Source organism: Ranitomeya variabilis, chromosome 5, assembly GCF_051348905.1.
Source record: "Ranitomeya variabilis isolate aRanVar5 chromosome 5, aRanVar5.hap1, whole genome shotgun sequence".
NCBI lineage: Eukaryota > Metazoa > Chordata > Amphibia > Anura > Dendrobatidae > Ranitomeya > Ranitomeya variabilis.
The window spans coordinates 16,384,330-16,410,288 of record NC_135236.1 but is presented as its reverse complement, the minus strand read 5'-3'; the positions used below and the strand labels follow the sequence as shown (position 1 = coordinate 16,410,288).

The window sequence follows — 25,959 nt, the reverse complement described above, 5'->3', positions numbered from 1 at the left end:
AGGGATAGCATGGCACAAGACAAGACACAGGGATAGCATGGCACAAGACAAAGGAAGAGCATGGCACAAGACAAAGGAAGAGCATGGCACAAGACAAAGGGATAGCATGGCACAAGACAAAGGAAGAGCATGGCACAAGACAAAGGGATAGCATGGCACAAGACAAAGGAAGAGCATGGCACAAAACAAAGGGATAGCATGGCACAAGACAAGACACAGGGATAGCATGGCACAAGACAAAGGGATAGCATGGCACAAGACAAGACACAGGGATAGCATGACACAAGACAAGACACAGGGATAGCATGGCACATGACAAGAAACAGAAACAGCATGGCACAAGATAAGACATAGGGATAGCATGGCATAAGACATGACAAAAAGATAGCATGGCACAAGACAAGACACAGGGATAGCATGGCACAAGACACAGGGATAGTATGGCACAAGACAAGACAGGGATAGCATGGCACAAGACAAGACACAGGGATAGCATGACTCAAGACAAGACACATTGATAGCTTGGCACAATACAAGACACAGGGATAGCTTTGCACAACACAAGACATGGATAGCATGGCACAAGACAACACACAGGGATAGCATGGCACAAGATAAGACTCAGGGATAGCATGGCACAAGACAAGACATGGGGATAGCATGGCACAAGATAAGACGCAGGGATAACATGGCACAACACAAGACAAGACACAGGGATAGCATGGCACAAGACAAGACAGGGATAGCATGATACAAGACAAGACACAAGGACAGCTTGGCACAAGATAAGAGCTGTGCTTGTGACATCTGCAGCAGAAGTTGACAGTAATTTGTGACTGAACTTCTGCAACTGGAATTTGCTCTGATCCCAGCAGGTCAATCCCTCACAACATACCATGGTCAATAGTGAATGATTCACCTGAGAAATTTGAAAGCGGGAGAGAGCTCCCTCTGTTAATTCCCCTATCTTTCCCCCAGAAGTTTGATAGCAGGATGCTAAACTATTCCCACAAAAACTGATTGTCCAACAATGGCCTCTGTGTCTGCCATATATTGATACTTGTTAGATCCTTTTCAAGGGTGTCTAATAGGCTGCCTGTCAGTATATACTGATTATATGAGTAATGAAGTGTAATATCTAAGTGATCAAAGAATTATATTTTAAAGAGCACATGAGAGACCAGCTTTGCAAAAAAAGTGAAAAAAATCTAAAAAGATAAATTAATGCAGAAAAAATGAAATCACAAGTTTTACAATAAAATTACAATAACAGATTATAGAAAAAAATTGCATACTTTTGAAAAAGACACATATTTGGTATTACTACTTACAGACCAACCTGTACTATTAATCTATGTCTTTATTTAAATAGCCGAAATAATATATACAAAAGCTACAATTGCTATTTTTGCAAATTCTTTACCGCAAAAGTGAAGTAAAAAGTGGTAAAAAAGTTTTATGAACCCAAAAGGTTAACAATAAAAACTACAGTTAATTCCACGAATGAAAAAAAAAATGTTTTTCTGAACAAGTCAATTTTTTTCTTTCATAAAAAACTATTTAAAATGTCCATAGTTGTATCAACACTTAGAATAAAGTTAACCTGTCAATTAAACTGCTCATCGATCTTCATATAGTGTAAACATGAAACGTTCAATGTTCAATATTTTTTATTGCTACTGCAAAGAAATGGACTAGGGATCACAAGGTAATATTTGCCAAAATTGCACTGATTGTCCCACAAATCCTCACATATCTCTGTCTAAATGAAAATAAAAATGCTTAAAAATATAGTGAAAAAAATGCATGAAAACTAAGTTAAAATGTTGTATTATCACCATAGAGAAGAAAGATTACTGTATATATCAATTATACCAAATAGTAAAAGGTGCGAAAAAATAGAACTGGTGCTTTTTTTCCTTTTGTCTTCATAAAAAAAATAAAAAAATGATAAAGAGCAACCAAAAAAATCATAGTTGCCACACAAGAGGGCCAGTGAAAAGTAGATTATCATGCAAAAAATAATGATAATTTGCTTTTAGTTGACGACAAAGTAATAATTTTGACCTATGTTTTTATTTTCTAGAAATATAATCTTACTGTGGTCAATGAGTTTTTTCTTTTGGGATTTCAAGGCAGTCAATGTTTTAGAATTTTTCTTTTCTGTCTTCTCCTGATTGTCTACTTTGGAACAATATTTGGAAATCTCCTGATCATCACCTTAGTGTCCACCAGCCAGAACCTCCACACTCCAATGTACTTCTTCATCTCACAGCTGTCCATCAGTGACATCTTGTTGACCACAGACATTGCTCCCAATATGTTTCATATTCTACTAAATGATGGAGCTACGATTTCTTTTGTCACTTGCATAGCTCAGTTTTGTTTTTTTGGTGCCATGGAAGCATCTGAATGTTTCCTCCTCACAGTGATGTCCTATGACAGATATGTGGCCATCTGTAACCCCCTCCGTTACACTTCTATTATGACAAACAATAATTGTATGAAATTAGCGATTGTATCTTGGTTACTTGGCCTTATTGTTTTATTACTTGACACCGTAACAATATCTACTCTTTTATTTTGTGCATCAAATATCATTGACCACTTCTTCTGTGATATTCTTCCTTTGCTAGATATCGCCTGTTCTGGCACCTTTATTGTACAAATAGAGAGCTTTGTACTAAGCGTACCCGCCATCTTTACACCAACCTCAATAATCATCTATTCTTACACTAATATTGTTCTTGCCATTCTAAGGATCCCATCCAACCTTGGAAAAAAGAAAGCCTTCTCCACCTGCAGCTCCCACCTCACTGTGGTCTGCGTTTACTACTGGACGATATTCAGTGTTTATGTCGTCCCAACAAAGCGGAAAACAATGACCATTAGTAAAGTTCTGTCCCTTCTGTACACTGTATTCACTCCTATGATTAACCCCATGATATATAGTTTCAGAAATAAAGATATTAAGAAAGCAGCAAGCAGGGCCGGACTGGCCATAGGGCAGTTCTGGCAAATGCCAGAAGGGCCGGTGGCAGTAGTGGGCCGCTTGATCCGTTAATTGGTGTCAGGGAAGTCAGTACTATAAATAGTTACAACTTGCGATAAAGGTAAAGGACCTTCGGTGATGTCACTACTCACAAGCATGTGATCAGTCACATGCATGAGTAGGCGGGATTAGAATACCAGCAGCCGGGCTGGAGGTCACATGATCAATTCCTGACAGAGAAGAGAACGATGTGTCTGCACTCTGCACTCACTGCAGTGTCTTCCGGGATGAGGCACCGCAGGACAGTGAAAATGTGTGCGGGTGCTGCGGTCACCTGACCAGGATGGGGGTAGGAGAACTCATTAACCCCTGCAGCGCCAGACAGGAGTGTAAAGGTGTCGCAATAGTGGCTGCAGCAAGACCTAATAGGAGCCACTGAGCCAGCATCGGGTGTGCAGTGGGAGGAGCTGTGGTGGTGAACTACAGCCAGGTACGTACCACGGTACCAGGGACAGGGAGGGAGCCTCTGCATGCCAAGCACAAGCACATTCTATGGGGGCTGCCTGCATTACATTCTATGGGGGCTGCCTGCATTACATTCTATGGGGGCTGTGCTGCATTATATTCCATGGGCCTGGCTGCATTCCATTCCATGGGCCTGTGCTGCATTATATTCTTTGGGGCTGGCTGCATTCCATTCAATGGGCCTGTGCTGCATTATATTCTATGGGGCTGTGCTGCATTACATTCTATGGGGGCTGTTCTGCATTACATTCTATGGGGGCTGTGCTGTATTACATTCTATGGGGGCTGTGCTGTATTACATTCTATGGGGGCTGTGCTGTATTACATTCTATGGGGGCTGTGCTGTATTATAGTCTATGGGGGCTGTGCTGTATTACATTCTATGGGGACTGAGCTGTAATGCTGGACACAGCTGTAATTATATGTTATATAGTCGTGTTACACTCCCCTCGGTTCTTGTAACCTACAAGTGTACAAAGATATACAGTCACCATGCGACAAGTGGGCCTGTGTGACTTCAAATGCCAGGGCTGAATTTTAGTCCCAGTCCGGCCCTGGCAGCAAGCGTCATGATCAATATATATAGAACTTGACGTGATATACACTGTGTTCCAAATTATTATGCAAATTGGATTTAAGTGTCATAAAGATTTAATCGTTTTGTTTTTCAAATAAACTCATGGATGGTATTGTATCTCAGGGCTCAATGGATCATTGAAATCAATCTTAAATACATGTGATAATTAGTTTTCCAGTTGATTCTAATTAAAGAAAAACTACTTAAAAATGATGTTCCACATTATTAAGCAGGCCACAGGTTTCAAGCAATATAGGAAATAAAAAGGATCTCTCTGCTGCTGAACAGTGTTAAATAGTGCAATGCCTTGGACAAGGTTTGAAAACATTAGATATTTCATGAAAACTTAGGAGTGATCATCATACTATGAAGAGATTTATGACTGAAACAGAGTTCATGCAGATAAAGGCATATTGAGGAAGGTTTCTGCCAGATAAATTCATTGAATTAAGAGAGCAGCTGCCAAAATACCATTACAAATCAGCAAAAAGTTATTTGAAGTTGCTGGTGCCTCTGGAGTCTCTCAAACCTCAAGGTGTAGGATCCTTCAAAGGCTTGCTTTGTTGCATAAACCTACTATTCAGCCTCCCCTAAACAGTGATCACAAGTAGGGTTGAGCGACTTTCATTTTTTAAAGATCAAGTCGGGTTTTGTGAAACCCGACTTTGTCCAGAGTCGAGTCGAGTGCAGTCGGCCGATTATCGCTAAAAGTCGGGGATCGACCGAAACACGAAACCCAATGCAAGTCAATGGGGAAGCATAGTCGGCAGCGAGTGGAGGCCAGGAAAACACCTACAGTGCCCATTTTAATGCCAAAAACATCCATTCTTGTTTTCTGAAGCTTGTCAATCTTAATTAACTTTATAATAATAGTTGGGCATTGGAACTTGGGGGTCATTTGGCAAAAGTTGTGGGGGGTAGGGCTGGTTCAAGGTTTTAGTGGGCCCAGGAATCGTGGACTACGTCACGGCGGTGGAGCAGGGAGAGGTAAGTATTTCAACGTTGCAAGTGCTGTGATCCTGAGCAAGCAGGGGGGCACACTCGTTCGCATTGGCACTGGCACAGGGCCCCTCAAAGTACAGCGGTGTGTTTGCACGGCGGGGGCGCCTCCCACCAGCAGCGACACTTTTGCGTACTCTGAGGGGCCCTGTGCCAGTGACGTCGCCAACGAGTATGCCCCCCCACCTGATGAAGGAACCTGCACTTTCATCTGCACCTTCCTCTTTGTCCCTGTGTTAGGTGGTATAACATGCGGGAAGGGGAACCTTACTTTCAGCAGGGTCAGATTCTGGCTGTGTAGAGTGCAAGGGGAATGTAGTGGTCTAGGTCAATGTACCAGCAGACTCATCTAGCAGTGGCTGGGCAATGGGCAGGATGAGGAGGAAACAGATATAGGGCCAAAGAATAAAGTAGGCTAAATGCAGTTCAAAATTGGTAACAGGACTAAACAGGCGGCATTGCTTTGTTCAGTGGAGTAGCAAACCCAGGAGCAGCAGACACTGTTTTAAGGGCCCAAACACACTAATGGGCCAAATGCAGTTTAATATCTGATATTTTAGGCCAAAAGCCTAAAGACTGAAGCTCAGCTTTATTCAGTTGAGGGCAAACACCAGGGAAGGGCAGACACCATTAGTAGGCCCTAACCACCAATTTTTAAAAACACAGCACTTAATGAGAGCCAGAAGGTTGAAGCTCAGCTTTATTCAGTTGAGGACAAACACCAGGCAGGGGCAGACACCGTTAGTAGGCCGTAACCAAAGTTGAAGGCCAAATGCAGTTTAATATCTGATACTATAGGCCGAAAGCCAGAAGGATGAAGCTCAGCTTTATTCAGTTGAGGGCAAACACCAGGGAGGGGCAGACACCGTTAGTAGGCCCTAACCACCAATTTTTAAACACACAGCACTTAATGAGAGCCAGAAGGTTGAAGCTCAGCTTTATTCAGTTGAGGACAAACACCAGGGAGGGGCAGACACCGTTAATAGGCCCTAACCACCAATTTTTAAACACACAGCACTTAATGAGAGCCAGAAGGTTGAAGCTCAGCTTTATTCAGTTGAGGATAAACACCAGGCAGGGGCAGACACCGTTAGTAGGCCGTAACCAAAGTTGAAGGCCACATGCAGTTTAATATCTGATACTATAGGCCGAAAGCCAGAAGGATGAAGCTCAGCTTTATTCAGTTGAGGGCAAACACCAGGGAGGGGCAGACACCATTAGTAGGCCCTAACCACCAATTTTTAAAAACACAGCACTTAATGAGAGCCAGAAGGATGAAGCTCAGCTTTATTCAGTTGAGGACAAACAGCAGGCAGGGGCAGACACCGTTAGTAGGCCGTAACCAAAGTTGAAGGCCAAATGCAGTTTAATATCTGATACTATAGGCCGAAAGCCAGAAGGATGAAGCTCAGCTTTATTCAGTTGAGGACAAACACCAGGCAGGGGCAGACACCGTTAGTAGGCCGTAACCAAAGTTGAAGGCCAAATGTAGTTTAATATCTGATACTATGGGCCGAAAGCCAGAAGGTGGAAGCTCAGCTTTATTCAGTTGAGGACAAACACCAGGCAGGGGCAGACACCGTTAGTTTGCCGTAACCAAAGTTGAAGGCCAAATGTAGTTTAATATCTGATACTATGGGCCGAAAGCCAGAAGGATGAAGCTCAGCTTTATTCAGTTGAGGACAAACAGCAGGCAGGGGCAGACACCGTTAGTAGGCCGTAACCAAAGTTGAAGGCCAAATGCAGTTTAATATCTGATACTATAGGCCGAAAGCCAGAAGGATGAAGCTCAGCTTTATTCAGTTGAGGACAAACACCAGGCAGGGGCAGACACCGTTAGTAGGCCGTAACCAAAGTTGAAGGCCAAATGTAGTTTAATATCTGATACTATGGGCCGAAAGCCAGAAGGTGGAAGCTCAGCTTTATTCAGTTGAGGACAAACACCAGGCAGGGGCAGACACCGTTAGTTTGCCGTAACCAAAGTTGAAGGCCAAATGCAGTTTAATATCTGATACTATAGGCCGAAAGCCAGAAGGTGGAAGCTCAGCTTTATTCAGTTGAGGACAAACACCAGGCAGGGGCAGACACCGTTAGTAGGCACTAACCACCAATTTTTAAACACACAGCACCTAATGAGAGCCAGAAGGTTGAAGCTCAGCTTTATTCAGTTGAGGACAAACACCAGGCAGGGGCAGACACCGTTAGTAGGCTGTAACTGAAGTTGAAGGCCAAATGCAGTTTAATATCTGATACTATAGGCCGAAAGCCAGAAGGTGGAAGCTCAGCTTTATTCAGTTGAGGACAAACACCAGGCAGGGGCAGACACCGTTAGTAGGCACTAACCACCAATTTTTAAACACACAGCACTTAATGAGAGCCAGAAGGTTGAAGCTCAGCTTTATTCAGTTGAGGACAAACACAAGGCAGGGGCAGACACCGTTAGTAGGCCGTAACCAAAGTTGAAGGCCACATGCAGTTTAATATCTGATACTATAGGCCGAAAGCCAGAAGGTGGAAGCTCCGATTTAGACAGTGGAGGACAATTTGAATTAGGGACTGCAGACAGACTTAGTAGGCTGTCCCCTGTGGACCATGCATCCACCACATTAACCCATTGCGCCGTAATGGACACGTAATCTTCCGTGGCCATGCCTACAGGTCCATGCGTCTGTTGTCAGGTGCACCTTTGTACTCACAGATTGCCAGAGTGCATGGACAATGCGGTCTTTTACATGCTGGTGGAGGGTTGGGATGGCTTTTCTCGCAAAAGAAGTGTCGACTGGTTAGCTTTAGCGTGGTACAGCGTAGTCCATCATGGCCTTATTAATAGTAAATAAAATATATAACTAGGCTCTATGAACTTTTAAATAGGTTCCAGGGGTACACCGGCAGCATTGGTGTGGTCAGTGGAGGAGTATTGCAAGTAGGGGCCGCAGACAGGCTATCAAAGGCCTAAAATAACAAACAGTAGGCAGTCATGGCAGTTTGAAATCGGTTACATGGATACACAGGCAGGCACTCCAGGCAGGATTGTGGTCAGTGGAGGAGTATTGCAACTAGGGGCCGCAGACAGGCTAACAAAGGCCTAAAATAACAAACAGTGGGCAGGCATGGCAGTTTGAAATCGGTTACATGGATACACAGGCAGGCACTCCAGGCAGCATTGTGGTCAGTGGAGGAGTATTGCAAGAAGTGTCTGACACAGTTAGTACTCCCAAAAAATAAATAGATGGTAATGTCTCGCAAAACAACTATAAATAAAAAAGGGTGGCATGCTTAGGTACAGGGGTGGGCTCATCTGCAGAGTTTATGACAAAGTAATTTGGCAGTAAATTAGTATTTACTGGTGTCAATATAGGACACTGACCCAGACTACTTTAACTAGCATCATAGATGTCAAGAAATTGTTATTGTTTGTCAGTGCCAGGCATTGAATCATGTCAGCGCATAGACTAAACATTGGTGGAGCTGTGCGAGATAATTTTGCACGTGGTAGAGCACAGTTTGAGCTGGGGGGGAACTCTCTTGTGGCCGGCGGTACCGCCCCAGGGCCCCTCATGTTACAACGGTGTGTCTGACGTTGGGTGCGCACCACCACCGCCAGAGACACTACATTGTACTATGAGGGACCCAGTGGCAGTGCCGTCGACCAAAAGCAAGCACACCCAACTCTTCTGACAAACAGCACTGTAACTAACGGGTGCTTGCGGCAAGTGTCGAGAGTGAGACAACGGCCCCGTGGGGGGAGTTTTCCCATTGGGGGATGTGTAAACATGTCGTATACTGGTCATACAGCTGCTGCAAATTAAGAGATTTGATCACTCAGTAAGACGAGTCCACAAGCAAGACCTTTTTATAGTAAAGCTAGGTGTCAGCCGGAAAAGGTGGGGCAAAATAATTAGAAATCCAGGAGTGGTTCATTTTAATGAAGGTGAGATCATCCACATTTTGGGTAGCCAGACGAGTCCTTTTTTCGGTTAACATTGAGCCTGCAGCACTGAATACTCTTTCTGATAGCACACTAGCTGCTGGGCAAGCAAGCTCCTGCAACGCATATTCTGCCAATTCAGGCCAGGTGTCTAATTTGGATGCCCAGTAATCAAATGGGAATGACGGTTGAGGGAGAACATCGATAAGGGCTGAAAAATAGTTAGTAACCATAGTGGACAAATGTTGTCTCCTGTCACTTTGAATAGATGCTGCAGTACCTGTCCTGTCTGCGGTCATTGCGAAATCACTCCACAACCTAGTCAGAAAACCCCTCTGTCCAACGCCACTTCTGATCTGTGCACCTCTAACACCTCTGCCATGTAGCCCCCTGCAGCTTGTGTGAGAACCATCACCAGCGCTGTGTGCTGGGAATGCCTGAATCAAACGGTCTACAAGAGTAGCTTGTTTGGTTGCTAATATTTGTTTGAGGTTCTCATGAGGCATAATATTTTGCAATTTGCCTTTATAGCGAGGGTCAAGGATGCAGGCCAACCAGTAGTCATCATCGCTCATCATTTTAATAATGCGTGGGTCCTTTTGGAGGATACGTAAGGCATAATCCGCCATGTGGGCCAAAGTTCCTGTTGGAAAATCTGCGGTTGTGCTGGTTTGAGGGGCAGTTACAGGAAAATCTACGTCACTTGTCTCCCTTAAAAAAACAGAACCCGGCCTTGCAACGCAACTAATTTCTGTTGGCCCAGGAGAAGCTTCCTCATTCAAAAAGTACTCATCCCCATCATCCTCCTCATCCTCCTCCTCCTCTTCGCCCGCAACCGCGTCCTCTACACGGCCCTGACCAAACAATGGCTGACTGTCATCAAGGCTTTCCTCTTCCTCGGCTGCAGACGCCTGCTCCTTTATGTGCGTCAAACTTTGGATCAGCAGACGCATTAGGGGGATGCTCATGCTTATTATGGCATTGTCTGCATTAACCAGCCGTGTGCATTCCTCAAAACACTGAAGGACTTGACACAGGTCTTGTAGCTTCGACCACTGCACACCTGACAACTCCATGTCTGCCATCCAACTGCCTGCCCGTGTATCCTCCCACAAATACATAACAGCACGCCTGTGTTCGCACAGTCTCTGAAGCATGTGCAGTGTGGAGTTCCACCTTGTTGCAACATCGATGATGAGGCGATGCTGGGGAAGGTTCAAAGACCGCTGATAGTTCTGCATACGGCTGGAGTGTACGGGCGAACGGCGGATATGCGAGCAAAGTCTGCGCACTTTGAGGAGCAGTTCGGGTAGCCCCGGGTAACTCTTCAGGAAGCACTGCACCACCAGGTTTAAGGTGTGAGCCAGGCAAGGAATGTGTTTCAGTTGGGAAAGGGCTATGGCTGCCATGAAATTCCTTCCGTTATCACTCACTACCTTGCCTGCCTCAAGATGTACAGTGCCCAGCCATGACTGAGTTTCATTCTGCAAGAACTCGGACAAAACTTCCGTGGTGTGTCTGTTGTCGCCCAAACACTTCATTGCCAATACAGCCTGCTGACGCTTGCCACTAGCTGTCCCATAATGGCACACCTGGTGTGCAAAAGTGGCAGCTGTGGATGGAGTGGATGTGCAACTGCGGTCTGTGGACGAGCTCTCGCTTCTGCATGAGGAGGAGGAAGAGGAGGAGGGGGGGGCGAACGCCTACAGCCAACTCTTTCCTTGACCGTGGGCTAGGCAGAACTGTCCCAATATTGCTGTCCCCTGTGGACCCTGCATCCACCACATTCACCCAGTGTGCCATGATGGACACGTAACGTCCCTGGCCATGCCTACTGGTCCATGCATCTGTTGTCTGGTGCACCTTTGTAGTCACAGACTGCCTGAGTGCATGGACGATGCAGTCTTTAACATGCTGTTGGAGGGCTGGGATGGCTTTTCTAGAAAAGAAGTGCCGACTGGGTAGTTTGTAGCGTGGTACAGCGTAGTCCATCAGCGCTTTGAAAGCTTCGCTTTCAACTAACCGGTAGGGCATCATCTCTAATGAGATTAGTCTAGCAATGTGGGCATTCAAACCCTGTGTACGCGGATGCGAGGATGAGTACTTCCTTTTCCTAACAAGAGTCTCATGTAGGGTGAGCTGGACTGGAGAGCTAGAGATCGTGGAACTAGCGGTGGTGCCGGTGGACATGGGTGACTGACAGACGGTTGGAGATGGTATTCTTGCCGGTGCACTACATGCAATGTTTCCTACTACTAACCTGGTGATTCCCTGACTGCTTTGGCCTGGCGACGAAAGCTGCACAGATACTGCAGGTGGTGTGGGAAATGGTCGGCTTACAGGGAGGGAAGGGATGTAGCTTTGCTGACTAGCTTCATTGGCCGAGGGTGCTGCAACCTTTAGGGACGTTTGGTAGTTAGTCCAGGCTTGCAAATGCATGGTGGATAAATGTCTATGCATGCAACTTGTATTTAGACTTTTAAGATTCTGACCTCTGCTTAAGGTAGTTGAACATTTTTGACAGATGACTTTGCGCTGATCATTTGGATGTTGTATAAAAAAATGCCAGACTGCACTCTTTCTACTATCGGATACCTTTTCAGGCATTGCAGACTGAGCTTCTTTAACCGGATGGCCACGCTCTCCTCCAACTGGTTTTGGTTTTGCCACGCGTTTTTTGCCAGATACGGGCCCGGTAGATGGAACCTGTTGTGATGTTGATGCCTGCTGCAGCTCCTCCTCCTCCGCATCAGAACTACTGCCGCCTGCACCCTGTTCCCCCAATGGCTGCCAATCGGGGTCCACAACTGGGTCATCTATGACCTCCTCTTCTATGTCGTGTGCGATTTCATCTGTGTCACCGTGTAAGCCGGTGGTATAGCGTCCGTGACGGGGCACCATAGTCTCCGCTGGGTTTGATTCTGCCTCAGTACACTGCGAGGGCAATGTTCTGGTCTGAGTCAAAGGAACAGCATAGTAATCTGGCTGTGGCTGTGCATCTGTGCACTCCATGTCCGATTCAACTTCTAATGGGCATGGCCTGTTAACTGTTTCACTGTCTAACCCAGGAACGTTATGTGTAAAGAGCTCCATGGAGTAACCCGTTGTGTCTCCTGACGCATCCTTCTCTCTTGTTCTGGATGAAGAAGACAAGGAAGCGACTTGTCCCTGACCGGGAGCATCCACTGACGATGCACTGCTGTGACATTTGGCACTTTCCGAGGAGGAGGCGAAAGAGCTAGAGGCAGAGTCAGCAATGAAAGCCAATACTTGTTCCTCATGCTCCGGCTTCAAAAGTGGTTTTCCTACTCCCAGAAAAGAGAGCGTTTGAGGCCTTGTGTAGCCAGACAACGAACCTGGCTCAACAACTCGAGACTTAGGTGCTGTACTGCTTTTACCATGACCACCTGATGCTCCACCACCACTACCATCATTACCAGCTGACAATGACCGCCCACGGCCACGACCTCTTCCACGACTTCCACGACGGCCACGACTTCCTCATTGTTTGCAAAACGTAACCAAAGTAACACTATTTGTTACTGTAAAACAACTTATAAGGTGAACTCAAACTTCTGTAGGATTTATATATAGCTTTATAGGTGCCTGACACTAAAAGGAAAATCAGGCCCAATGTTACACACTAGGTTTTCTGTGGCCCAATAATTTGAGACAGATGGCACACACAGGACCAGCACTCAAGCAGAAATGCCAATCTTAATCTCCCACAATTTTTTTATTTTTCTGGGAGAATTTACCCTAAAAAAAAAAAGGCCCAGTATTACACAGTGGGCTTTCGGTGGCACACAATGAGAGACAGATGCCACACACAGCAATGGCACGGAGGCAGACTTGCCAATATTTATCTCCCAATATTTTTTTTTTTTTGAAAAGGGAGAATGTACCCCAACAACAAAAAAATGGGCAAGTATTACACAGTGTTTTCAGTGGCACACAATGAGAGACAGATGCCACACACACCAATGGCACGGAGGCAGACTTGCCAATATTTATCTCCCAATAAATTTTTTTTTGGAAAAGGGAGAATGTACCCAAAAAAAAAAAAGGCCAAGTATTACACAGTGTTTTCAGTGGCACACAATGAGAGAAAGAAGCCACACACAGCAATGGCACGGAGGCAGACTTGCCAATATTTATCTCCCAAAAATTTTTTTTTTTGGAAAAGGGAGAATGTACCCCCCCCAAAAAAAAGGCCAAGTATTACACAGTGTTTTCAGTGGCACACAATGAGAGACAGATGCCACACACAGCAATGGCACGGAGGCAGACTTGGCAATATTTATCTCCCAATATTTTTTTTTTTTTGAAAAGGGAGAATGTACCCCAACAAAAAAAATGGCCAAGTATTACACAGTGTTTTCAGTGGCACACAATGAGAGACAGATGCCACACACAGCAATGGCACGGAGGCAGACTTGCCAATATTTATCTCCCAATAATTTTTTTTTTTGGAAAAGGGAGAATGTACCCCCCCCCAAAAAAAAGGCCAAGTATTACACAGTGCTTTCGGTGCCACACAATGAGAGAGAGATGCCACACACAGCAATGGCACGGAGGCAGACTTGCCAATATTTATCTCCCAATAATTTTTTTTTTTGGAAAAGGGAGAATGTACCCCCCCCAAAAAAAGGCCAAGTATTACACAGTGTTTTCGGTGGCACACAATGAGAGAGAGATGCCACACACAGCAATGGCACGGAGGCAGACTTGCCAATATTTATCTCCCAATAAATTTTTTTTGGGAAAAGGGAGAATGTACCCAAAAAAAAAAAAGGGCCAAGTATTACACAGTGTTTTCAGTGCCACACAATGAGAGAGAGATGCCACCCACAGGATTGGCACGGAGGCAGACTTGCCAATATTTATCTCCCTGCAGTTATCTCAGAAAAGTATGGCAGGCAGCTATATAAAGGACTGCTGCACACAAAAGTGTGGACAAACACACAAGATAGCTGTGCAGAAAGGAAGGAAAAACAGGATTTGTGCTTTAAAAAAAGCAGTTGGTTTGCACAGCGGCGTACACACAAAGCAACGCAGCTATCAGGGAGCCTTCTAGGGCAGCCCAATGAGCTACAGCGCTGAGGAAAAAAAAATGTAGCTTCCACTGTCCCTGCAAACAAAAGGTGGTGTTGGACAGTGGAAATCGCTACAGCACAAGCGGTTTGGGGCTCTATGTACCCTGCCTATCACTATCCCTGCTTCTGACGAAGCTGCAGCAACCTCTCCCTACGCTCAGATCAGCAGCAGTAAGATGGCGGTCGGCGGGAACGCCCCTTTATAGCCCCTGTGACGCAGCAGAAAGCAAGCCAATCACTGCAATGCCCTTCTCTAAGATGGTGGGGACTGAGATCTATGTCATCACGCTGCCCACACTCTGTGTCCACCTTCATTGGCTGAGAAATGGCGCTTTTAGCGTCATTGAAACGCGACTTTGGCGCGAAAGTCGCGTACCGCATGGCAGACCCCACACAGGGATCGGCTCGGTTTCATGAGACGCCGACTTTGCCAAAAGTCGGCGACTTATGAAAATGAACGATCCGTTTCGCTCAACCCTAATCACAAGCAGAAATGGTTGTATTGGGCCCACACATACATGAAGACTATTTTTCAAGCAGTCTTGTTTACTGATGAGTGTCGAGCAACCCCGGATGGTCCAGATGGATGGAGTAGTGGATGATTGGTGGATGGCCACTATGTCCCAACAAGGCTGCGACATCAGCAAGGAGGTTGAGGAGTCATGTTTTGGTCCAGAACAGCTGGTAGGGCCCTTTAAGGTTCCTGAAGGTGTGAAAATGACCTCTGCAAAGTGTATAGAGTTTCTGACTGACAACTTTCTTCCATGGTATAAAAAGCAGAAATGTGCTTTCAGGAGCAGAAGCATCTTCATGCTGACAATGCACTATCTCATGCTGTCATGCTGCAAAGAATACATCTGAGTCATTGGCTGCTATGGACATAAAAGGAAATAAATTCATGGTGTGGCCACCATCTTCCCCTGACCTCAACCCTATAGAGAACCTTTGGATTATAATCAAGCAAAAGATCTATGAGGGTGGGAGGCAGTTCACATCAAAACAGCAGCTCTGAGAGGCTATTCTGACTTCATGCAAAGAAATACAAGCAGAAACTCTCCAAAAACTCACAAGTTCAATGTATGCAAGAATTGTGAAGCTGATATCAAAGACGGGTTCCTATGGTAATATGTAACTTGGCCTGTTAGGATGTTTTGGAGTTAAATAGCTTTTTTGTTCTGTGAATGTGACCTCCTAATGCTGCAAATTCTTCAAATGAGCATTTCCAGTTCTTTAAAACAGATCAAATGTTTAGAAATTCTACTGTGCCTAATAATTTGGAGCAGTGCATTGTGAGGTTTTATTCATTTTGGAGATTATACTGTTATCATTGGGAGTTTCTTCAATAAAATTCAATGTATACGCTAACGGGTGATGACTTTTATTAGACTGACTGTCATTTGCACCGACCATTTAGGACAATCAGAGAAAAATGTCATTTGCATAATGATTTGGAACATAGTGTACGTGGCCAACGTGTACATCAACAGCAGACTGATATCTGCTATCAATATTGTCAGTTTATTAACAGAAGTAGACATGAGCGAATCAAAGCAATGCACATCGAATTCATGTCAAAGTTTTACAAATTCGCTGAACCTGGAAAATTTGTACTATTTAATTTCACAAGATTCATGGTACATGAGCAGGAACACTCTCTCCTGTAGAGAGAAAGCTCTTATAGTCAGTGGGTTTCTCTCTCTCTGCTGTAGAGTGTAAGCTCTTATGGTCAATGGGTCCTTGCTCTCTATTGTAGAGTTTCAGCTCTTATGGTTAGTGGGGTCCTCTCTTTCTCCTGTATAGTGTATATTCTTATGGTCAGCAGGGTCCTCTCTCCTTCCTGTAGAGTGAAAGCTCTTAAGGTACTTTCACACTAAACGACTTTGCAATGATAACGATAGCGATCCGTGACGTTGCAGTGTCCTGGATAGCTGGACGTTGCTGAAAGTCCAGAACTTTATTTGGTCGTCAGATCGGCGTGTATCGTCGTGTTTGACAGCAAAAGCAACGATGCCAGCAATGTTTTACAATGGTAACCAGGGTAAATCTCGGGTTACTAAGCGCAGGGCCGCTTAGTAACCCGATAAAGGTTAAATATAAAGTTAAAGGTCACTGCTGTGCTCTGCTTTTACTTTACAGCCGGCCGGCACTCACAGTCAGTGCGGGAAGCAGACGGCCAGGGACCTGACGGACATCAGAATGTGAGTATGTACTGGTTTTTTTTTTACATTTACAATGGTAACTAGGGTAAACATCGGGTTACTAAGCACGGCCCTGCGCTTAGTAACCCGATGTTTACCCTGGTTACCTGGGGACTTCGGCATCGTTGGTCGCTGGAGAGATGTCTGTGTGACAGCTCTCCAGCGACCACACAGCGATGCTGCAGCGATTGGCATCGTTGTCGATATCGCTGCAGCATCGCTTAATGTGACGGTACCTTTACTCTCTCTGTTGTAGAGTGTAACCTCTTATGATGGAAAGAGGGAGGCATATCTAAACAAGAATATAATGCTGTCTGCAGAACCTGCAGGGCACACATCAGAATAGCTAAAGCTGACAATGAATTAAGGCTTGCAAGAAACATCAAAAGCAATAAATAAGGATTTTGGGGATATGTCAAAAGTAAAAGAAAAGTCAAAGATGCTATAGGATTTTTACAGGATGAAAATGATGAAATGGTAAGGCCAGGTTCACATTGCGTTATTGGGTGATCGCTAACGGACAGCGTTGCACGGTGAAAATGTCGCAATTAACGCCGTGCAACGGGTTCGTTAGCGCACCCATTGACAGCAATGTTGTTTCTGCCTGAAGCGCATCGCTAGCGCGTGCCTTTTTTGGCTCGCGCTAGCCATGTGCCGTTCTTTTGTGGCGCGCCCGAGGTCCGTTCCCCGCTCTCGCAGATTGGGGATCTGCGAGAGCGGGGACATTAACGCGACCCCTAAATGCGACCCCTACAAATACATTGCGTTAGTGCAATCCGCTAGCTCTAGCGCTAAATGGATTGCCCTAATGCAATGTGAACCTAGCCTAAGAAAGGATGTTGAGAAGGCCGTACTTTTTAATTCCTATTTTGCATCTGTTTTCTCTCAGAAAGGAAATATAACATCACCTGATCTTCACTGTACTATTAAAGGAAAAGAAGAATCCAGGATATCTATAAAGAGAAAGATAGGAAACACTTTGCTAACATAAATGAATTCAAGTCTCCAAGTGCAGATGAATTACATCCCAGAGTACTGAAGGAGACAGCAGAATAAATTTTTGAACCACTCTCCAAAGTCTTTGAAAATTCTTGGAGAACAGGAGAAGTCCCGAGAAGACTGGAGAAGAGCAATTGTTTTCCTATCTTCAAAAAGGGGAAGAATGTGAACCCAGGGAACTATAGGCCGGTGAGTCTGACGTCTATACCAGGAAAGATCTTTGAACAAATTATTAAACTACATGTACTGTATGTAAGTACCTGGATAAGAATGAAGTGATTAAGAGTCAGCATGGGTTTGTAACTAATATGTCATGTCAGACTAACTTAATTTCCTTCTATGACAGAATCACTGACTGGGTGGATCAGAGGAATGCTGTAGATATAGTATATCTTGACTTCAGCAAAGCATTTGACAAAGTGTCTCACACCATCCTTATTGAAAAAAATGACTAAGTATAGAATGGACAAGGCAACTGTTAGGTGGATTCATAACTGGCTTAGTGAGTGGACCCAAAGAGTGGTCGTAAGTGGCAGCACATCCAGTTAGAAGAATGTCTCAAGTGGGATACCACAAGGCTCTGTTCTGGGCCCTGTATTGTTCAACATCTTTATCAATGATTTAGGGTACCGTCACACAGTGCCATTTTCATCGCTACGACGGCACGATTCGTGACGTTGCAGCGTCGTATAAGTATCGCTCCAGCGTCGTATACTGCGGTCACCCGTTGCAATACACGGCGCTGGAGCGATAATTTCATGACGTATTTGCGATGTAGGAGCCATTGGTTACTGTGCGCACATCGTATACAACCTGTGTCACACAATGCAATCATGCCGCCACAGCGGGACACTAGACGATGAAAGAAAGTTTCAAACGATCTGCTACGACGTACGATTCTCAGCGGGGATCCGGATCGCAGTAGCGTGTCATACACAGCGATATCGTAAATGCATCGCTGGAACGTCACGAATCGTGCCGTTGTAGCGATCAAAATTGCACTGTGTGACGGTACCCTTAGATGAAGGAATTGATGGTACATTAATTAAATGTGCTGATGACACAAAGCTAAGAGGGATAGCTAATACTAGAGAAGAGAGAGAGGATTCAAAAAGATATAAATAAACTGGAGCAGTGGGCAGCAACTAACAGAATGGTTTTAACAAGGAAAAATGCAAAGTACTACATCTGGGCAATAAAAATGAAAAAAGCATATACAGAATGGGAGGAATAGGGCTAAGCAACAGCACATGTGGAAAAGACTTGGGAATACTGATAGATCACAGAATGAACATGAGTCAACAGTGTGATGCAGCAGCAAAAAAGGCAAATACAATTCTGGGATGTATTAACAGAAGCATACAGTCTAGATCACGTGAAGTCATTATTGCCCTCTACTCCTCTTTGGTCAGACCTCATCTGGAATACTGTGTCCAGTTTTGGGCACCACATTTTAAAAAAGACATCAACAAACTGGAGCAAGTTCAGAGACGAGCAACCAGAATGGTGACTGGTCTGCAAACCATGTCCTATGAGGAACGGTTACAGGATTTGGGAATGTTTAGCTTGCAAAAAAGAAGACTGAGAGGAGACTTAATAGCTCTCTATAAATATCTCAAGGGCTGTCGCATTGTAGAAGGGTCATCTATTTTCTCATTTGCACAAGGAAAGACTAGAAGCAATGGGATGAAACTGAATGGGAGTAAACCCAGATTACATACTGTATTAGAAAAACTTTTTGACAGTTAGGGTGAACAATGAGTGGAACAGGCGGCCACAAGAGGTGGTGAGTTCTCCTTTCATGGAAGTTTTTAAACAGAGGCTGAAGAGACATCTGTCTGGGATGATTTAGTGAATTCTGCTTTGAGCAGGGGGTTGGACTAGATGACCCAGGAGGTCCCTTCCAACTCCACCATTCTATGATTCTATGATCAGTGGGGTCCTCTTTATTTTGTAGAGTGTAAGCTCTTATGGTCAGTGGGGTCCTCTCTCTCTGTAGAGTGTAAGCTCTTATAGTCAGTGGGGTTCTCTCTCTTCTATAGAGTGTAAGCTCTTATAGTCAGTGGGGTTCTCTCTCTTCTGTAGAGTGTAAGCTCTTATGGTCAGTGGGGTCCTCTTTCTGTAGAGTGTAAGCTCTTATGGTCAGTGGGGTCCTCTCTCTCCTGTAGAGTGTAAGCTCTTATGGTCAGTGGGGTCCTCTCTCTTCTTTAGAGTGTAAGCTCTTATGATCAGTGGGGTCCTCTCTCTTTCCTGTAGAGTGTAAGCTCTTATGGTCAGTGGGGTCCTCTCTCTTTCCTGTAGAGTGTAAGCTCTTATGATCAGTGGGGTCCTCTCTCCCTCCTGTAGAGTGTAAACTCTTATGGTCAGCGGGGTCCTCTCTCTCCTGTAGAGTGTAAGCTCTTATGGTCAGTGAGGTCCTCTCTCTCTTGTAGAGTGTAGGCTCTTATGGTCAGTGAGATCCTCTCTCTCCTGTAGAGTGTAAGCTCTTATGGTCAGTGAAATCCTCTCTCTCCTGTCGAGTGTAAGCTCTTATGGTCAGTGGGGTCCTCTCTCCTGTAGAGTGTAAGCTCTTATGGTCAGTGAGATCCTCTATCTCCTGTAGAGTGTAGGCTCTTATGGTCAGTGAGATCCTCTCTCTCCTGTAGAGTGTAAGCTCTTATGGTAAGTGGGGTCCTCTCTCTCCTGTAGAGTGTAAGCTCTTATGGTAAGTGGGGTCCTCTCTCTCCTGTAGAGTGTAAGCTCTTATGGTAAGTGGGGTCCTCTCTCTCCTGTAGAGTGTAAGCTCTTATGGTCAGTGGGGTTCTCTCTCTCCTGTAGAGTGTAAGCTCTTATGGTCAGTGGGATCCTCTCTCTTCTGCAGAGTGTAAGCTCTTATGGTAAGTGGGGTCCTCTCTCTCCTGTAGAGTGTAAGCTCTTATGATCAGTGGGGTCCTCTCTCCCTCCTGTAGAGTGTAAACTCTTATGGTCAGCGGGGTCCTCTCTCTCCTGTAGAGTGTAAGCTCTTATGGTCAGTGAGGTCCTCTCTCTCTCTTGTAGAGTGTAGGCTCTTATGGTCAGTGAGATCCTCTCTCTCCTGTAGAGTGTTAGCTCTTATGGTCAGTGAAATCCTCTCTCTCCTGTCGAGTGTAAGCTCTTATGGTCAGTGGGGTCCTCTCTGCTGTAGAGTGTAAGCTCTTATGGTCAGTGAGATCCTCTATCTCCTGTAGAGTGTAAGCTCTTATGGTCAGTGGGGTCCTCTCTCCTGTAGAGTGTAAGCTCTTATGGTCAGTGAGATCCTCTATCTCCTGTAGAGTGTAGGCTCTTATGGTCAGTGAGATCCTCTCTCTCCTGTAGAGTGTAAGCTCTTATGGTAAGTGGGGTCCTCTCTCTTGCCTGTAGAGTGTAAGCTCTCATGGTCAGTGGGGTCCTCTCTCTCCTGTAGAGTGTAAGCTCACATTACATGTATTTCCCAAACAATCAAAAGAACATAAAACATTGAAGAAACTGTACAGATAGTGGTGTGACCGCACAACAGTGAAGAATATTTGATTTACAGTGAACCATTTGCAGAAGAATGAATTTCCATAGAAAAATTGGTGAAACCGGTTAATTTGAATTTCAAAATGTTCTGTCACATCTGAGCAGAAGGCATCTAGATAGCTGCTTATAGAGCAGATTGCATCAACTCTGGGTCTTAAACACTTCTAAGTGCCTTAAAGGGAATCTGACAGCAGGTTTTTGCTACCTCATCTGAGACCAGCATAATGTAGGCAAAAAAAAATTGAATACAACAATGTATCACTTAGTTTTTTGGGTGTAGCCGTTCTCACACAATCAGAGCTTTTAGATTTAGAATGAAGCCAAGCTAAGAAAGCTAACCCTGCCCACACCAGGCTCTCCATGTAGAAGTCCATAGACAGTGAGGTGCTTATCACATGGGGAGAAGGCGCTGCTAGTGTAAATGTCTGAGTGATAAATCCTTCACAGTTACTAAATTACTTTGACAAGTGACACATCCCTGAATTCTGTGCTTCAGCCGCTATCTCCGATTGTCTCCAGATTACAAAGTAAAAACCTGCTGACAGATTCCTTAAATGACTGTCTCGTTAAGAGAGATGTGTACTACTTTGTTTAAAAAAAGGTTGATGATTAAACAAAAGATTAAACAACAAGCAATTTTATTGCATTTCTTTTTAATTACATTTTATTTAGTCCTCCAGGAAGACTTGAATCTGTGACTGACTGATCACATGAACTATGTACCGCAGGTCTTCAGAGCCAGAGCGGATTTACATCAGCATTGAAGTGGTTGCAAATAGAAGACATCACGCTGCAATGATGACATTGTGCCATATCGGCTAGCCAAAACATGTGACATGGATGCCAGAAGGTAATGGATTCACGAGCCTCTTGTCCAGTGGGCAGAGACTACTGACCTGGCAGATGGACCAAAGTCCCACAAATCAATCCACCCATGTCTACTTCTAACCCATCTCCATACACCAATACTCAATAACAGATGTGCATGTTGGTCTGATGTCAGGAAGAGGTTAACAGAAGAGAGAATTGTAAAGCACCAGTGATACAATGTGTTCATGTACAGGAACACTGACCAAAAAAAGATAAAAAATCCTTCCTACTAGAACCGTTCGTTTTTGTATCAGTGACAAATATAATGGTAAACATTGTCACAATTTTTAAGTACTTATAAAATTCCTGATTTTCCATGTTGGGCAAAATCCAAATAGTTCTGTTCTGTGTTCTGTGTTCTGTGAGCCAAAGAAAGTTTTTGCTTGTTTCAAGTTGCATGTTGATATAATTTACTTAGTAGCTTGATTTTGTTATTCTGAACATTTATTTTATTAATCCTGCAACAATTCCTTTAATGTGCCAGCTGAATGTTTGCTAAATTAATTTGTTCTAATGTGTTAAATAGTTACTGCTGTGCATCCATGCTGGGGTCACAGGATATATTATCTTGTGCAAGGTGTTAGAGCACATGGTTGCAGTCAGGCCCAGGTCCTTTGATCATGTAACCTCCCCTGAGGTGCTGGCTAATTGCTAATTTATCCCCAATCAGGTCCCACAATCCTTTTAACCTGACCATTTACTCAGTCCTATAAATTTAGAAGCATCTTAAGGGGTGCATGCGTATGGGGTCAGGCACGCACATCCCTGTGGCATCTCGATGCATAGTCACGGCAGGAGTCAGGACCCCGCTCTATGTATCTGTCTCTTTTTAGTATGTCTGCAGAGTAAACACTTCCTATTACTTGGATCTATTTTCTGTTAACCCCTTAACGACCGCCGATACGCCTTTTAATGGTGGCAGTTAAGGGTACTTAAACCACAGTGCCGTTAATTAACGGTGCTGTGGAAAAAATGTGTTGCGCCCCCAGAGTCGGATTTTCTCTGGGGTCTCGGTTACTGGGGGTAGCCAAGACACCAGAGAACATGAATCTCGTCGGTTTTTACTGACCCCCGGGTTGCGATCGCCGGTAATTAACTGTTTACTGGCGGCCACAAAAAAAACCCACAATTTCCCATTTTCTTTTTCCGGGAAAAATATGGCGGGCACATGCGCAGTGTGCCTGCCGGCCAGCACCTGGCAGATCTTTGGGGTCTCGGCTGCCGGGGGTAGACGAGACCCCAAAGAACATGATCGGGGTTGGTTTTTGCAGACCCCTGTTTTGCGATTGCTGGTAATCAACCGCTTACCGGCGACTGCAAAAAAATAAGCGGCGTGTCATTCTCTGTCCTCTGATGTGATCGCACATCAGAGGACAGAGAAATAGGGGGATCGGGGACCCTGTTATACTTACCGGTGTCCCTGGGTCCTCCTGTGTCCCCTACTGGCTGCCGGCTTCTTCCTGCGGGAAGAAAATAGCGGGCACATGCGCAGTGCGCCCGTCGTGATCTGCTGGCCGGCAGAGGAAGATTCTTCCTCTTGTTTTATTTTTGTCACTGTGAGATCCTATCACAGTGATCAAAATAAAAAGATAGTAAATAACCCCCCCTTTATCACCCCCTTAGTTAGGAAAAATAATAAAATAAAAAAAATGTATGTATTTGTATTTTCCAATTAGGGTTAGGGTTAGGGCTAGGGTTAGGGTTAGGGCTAGGGTTGGGGCTAAAGTTAGGGTTAGGGCTAAGGTTAGGGTTGGTGCTAAAGTTAGGGTTAGGGTTGGGGCTAAAGGTAGGGTTAGAGTTGGGGTTAGGGTTGGTGCTAAAGTTAGGGTTTTGGTTGGGGCTTAAGTTAGGGTTAGGTTTAGGGTTTGGGCTAAAGTCAGGGTTGGGGCTAGTTAGAGTTAGGGTTAGGGCTAGGGTTAGGGTTGGTGCTAAAGTTAGAGTTAGGGTTGGGGCAAAAGTTAGGGTTAGGGTTGGTGCTAAAGATAGGGTTAGGGCTAGGGTTAGGGTTGGGTCTATAGTTAGGGTTGGGGCTAAAGTTAGGGTTAGAGTTGGGATTATGGTTTAGATTAGGGTTAGGGTTGGTATTAGGGTTAGGGGTGTTTTGGGGTTAGGGTTGTGATTAGGGTTATGGTTAGGGTTGGGATTAGGGTTAGGGGTGCTTTGGGGTTAGGTTTTAATTAGGGTTATGGATTGGGTTGGGATTAGGGTTAGGGGTGTGTTGGAGTTATGGTTGGAGTTATAATTGGGGGTTTCCACTGTTTAGGTACATCAGGGGGTCTCCAAATACGACAGCCAATTTTGCGCTCAAAAAGTCAAATGGTGCTCCCTCCCTTCTGAGCTCTGCCGTGCACCCAAACAGTGGTTTACCCCCATATATGGGGTATCAGCCTACTCAGGACTAATTGTGTTAGGTGTTGAGTCCCTGCCACTGCACAGGGGGAATCTCGAACCACCTCCACTGCGGTCTCCCATTCTTCTTCAGCCGCAGTGGAGCCTGCTCAGTGGAGACGTCAGTCCCAGCATCTGGCTCAGGCAGATACTGTGCACTTGGTTACTGCTGATCTTCCAGGCTCAGCCATTGTAACCAGCACAGTGCTGCGGTGAGCAAATGCTCCTGGGAATAAGCCCTGGTTTACCGCTGCAGAGCTTGCCCAAGGGACGACCTCTCATTGGAGGTCGGGGGTCACATGCGCAGGTCATGAAGCAGTTCCTATTGGACCACCAGGAAGGTCCTCGAGAGCTTTCTCTATAAAAGGTTTGCATGGCAGCACGGCTATGCGCTAGTATCAACCTATGTTTATGAGCTTAGCTACCTTGTGGTCTGTCTGCACATGCTCAGGGTCGGCTGTATAGCCACTAGAATCCCGGGACCTCCAGAGATGAGTTGTTTGAGTACTGATGCTGACTGTATGACCACTGTATTCTATCTGCTCTGTAAGTGAGCTGTGATCCTCCGTGAAGTTAACAGGGCACAGCGTTATCCTAATCCCGGCGACTCTGTGAAGCAACAGAGTTTGCTCCTATACAGATCGGGTGACTGAACCCGTGTCTATTCAGGCGTTGTACCACCATATAGTGCTGCCATTTACTAGCAGCAGGTTCCACTCCTGCACGGTGGACCCTGGGCTGCAAACGCACCTATATTATCTCAATATTTACTTGCTGCATTCTGCCAGCCCTAACAAATTGGACAACTTTTGGCGTCCAGTTTCTCCTGTTACCCTTGTGAAAATAAAAAATATTGGGGGCTAAAAAATAATTTCTGTGGGAAAAAAATGATTTTTTATTTTCATGGCTCTGTGTCAAACTTCTGTGAAGCACTTGGGCATTCACAATGCTCACCACTCATCTAGATAAGTTCCTTAAGGGGTCTAGATTCCAAAATTGTGTCACTTGTGGGGGTTTCCACTGTTTAGGCACATCAGGGCCTCTCCAAATGCGACATGGCGTCCGATCTTAATTCCAGCCAATTCTGTATTGAAAAAGTCAAACGGAACTCCTTCTCTTCCAAGCTCTGCCATGCGCCCAAACTGTGGTTTTCCCCCACATATAGGGTATCGGCGTACTCAGGACAAATTGCACAACAACTTTTGTGGGTCATTTTCTGTTTTTACACTGTGAAAATGAAAAAAAATGGTTCTGAAGTAAAATGTTTGCAAAAAATAGTTAAATGTTCATTTTTTCCTTCCACATTGTTTCAGTTGCTGTGAAGCAAGTCAAGGGTTAATAAACTTCTTGAATGTGGTTTTGAGCATGGTGTGTAGTTTTTAGAATGGTGTCAAGTTTGGGTATTTTCTGTTATGTACACTCCTCAAAGTGACTTTAAATGTGAGATGGTCCCTAAAAAAATGGTTTTGTAAATGTTGTTGTAAAAATGAGAAATCACTGGTCAAATTTTAACCCTTATAACTTCCTAACAAAAAAAAAAATTGTTTCCAAAAATTGTGCTGATGTAAAGTAGACATGTGGGAAATTTTATTTATTAACTATTTTGTGTGACATATCTCTCTGATTTAAGGGCATAAAAATTCAAAGTTTGAAAATTGCAAAATTTTAAAAATCTTTTGGACTTACTCAGTGGTCCTCTGCAGCCACCCACACAGATGGACATACAATAGACCTGGTCTCCACCCGTCTCTGCTCTCTATCTAACTTCACCACATCCCCTCTCCCTCTATCAGACCAAGTACAGTCATTCATAGACCATTATTTTTAATCTTTAAAGACTCCATAATAACAGGGTCTGTACCACAGGA

General features: G+C 44.7%; 1 protein-coding gene across 1 annotated transcript; it reads left to right on the top strand.

The window, feature by feature from the left end:
• The first annotated feature begins 417 nt into the window (after positions 1-417).
• LOC143774640 (olfactory receptor 6N1-like) lies at positions 418-3,064 on the top strand. Its single transcript, XM_077262393.1, has 2 exons — positions 418-438; positions 2,087-3,064. The coding sequence occupies exons 1-2, from the start codon at positions 418-420 to the stop codon at positions 3,062-3,064; spliced, it is 999 nt and encodes a 332-aa protein (XP_077118508.1).
• The last annotated feature ends 22,895 nt before the right edge of the window (positions 3,065-25,959 follow it).

What these genes read in the sequence shown, in the direction of transcription:
- LOC143774640 (XM_077262393.1), top strand. Translation starts at nt 418, where the DNA reads ATGGCACAAGACACAGGGATA. An exon ending in TGGCACAAGACACAGGGATA is followed by an intron (nt 439 to 2,086) that starts GTATGGCACAAG and finishes TTTATTTTCTAG; the next exon opens with AAATATAATCTTACTGTGGT.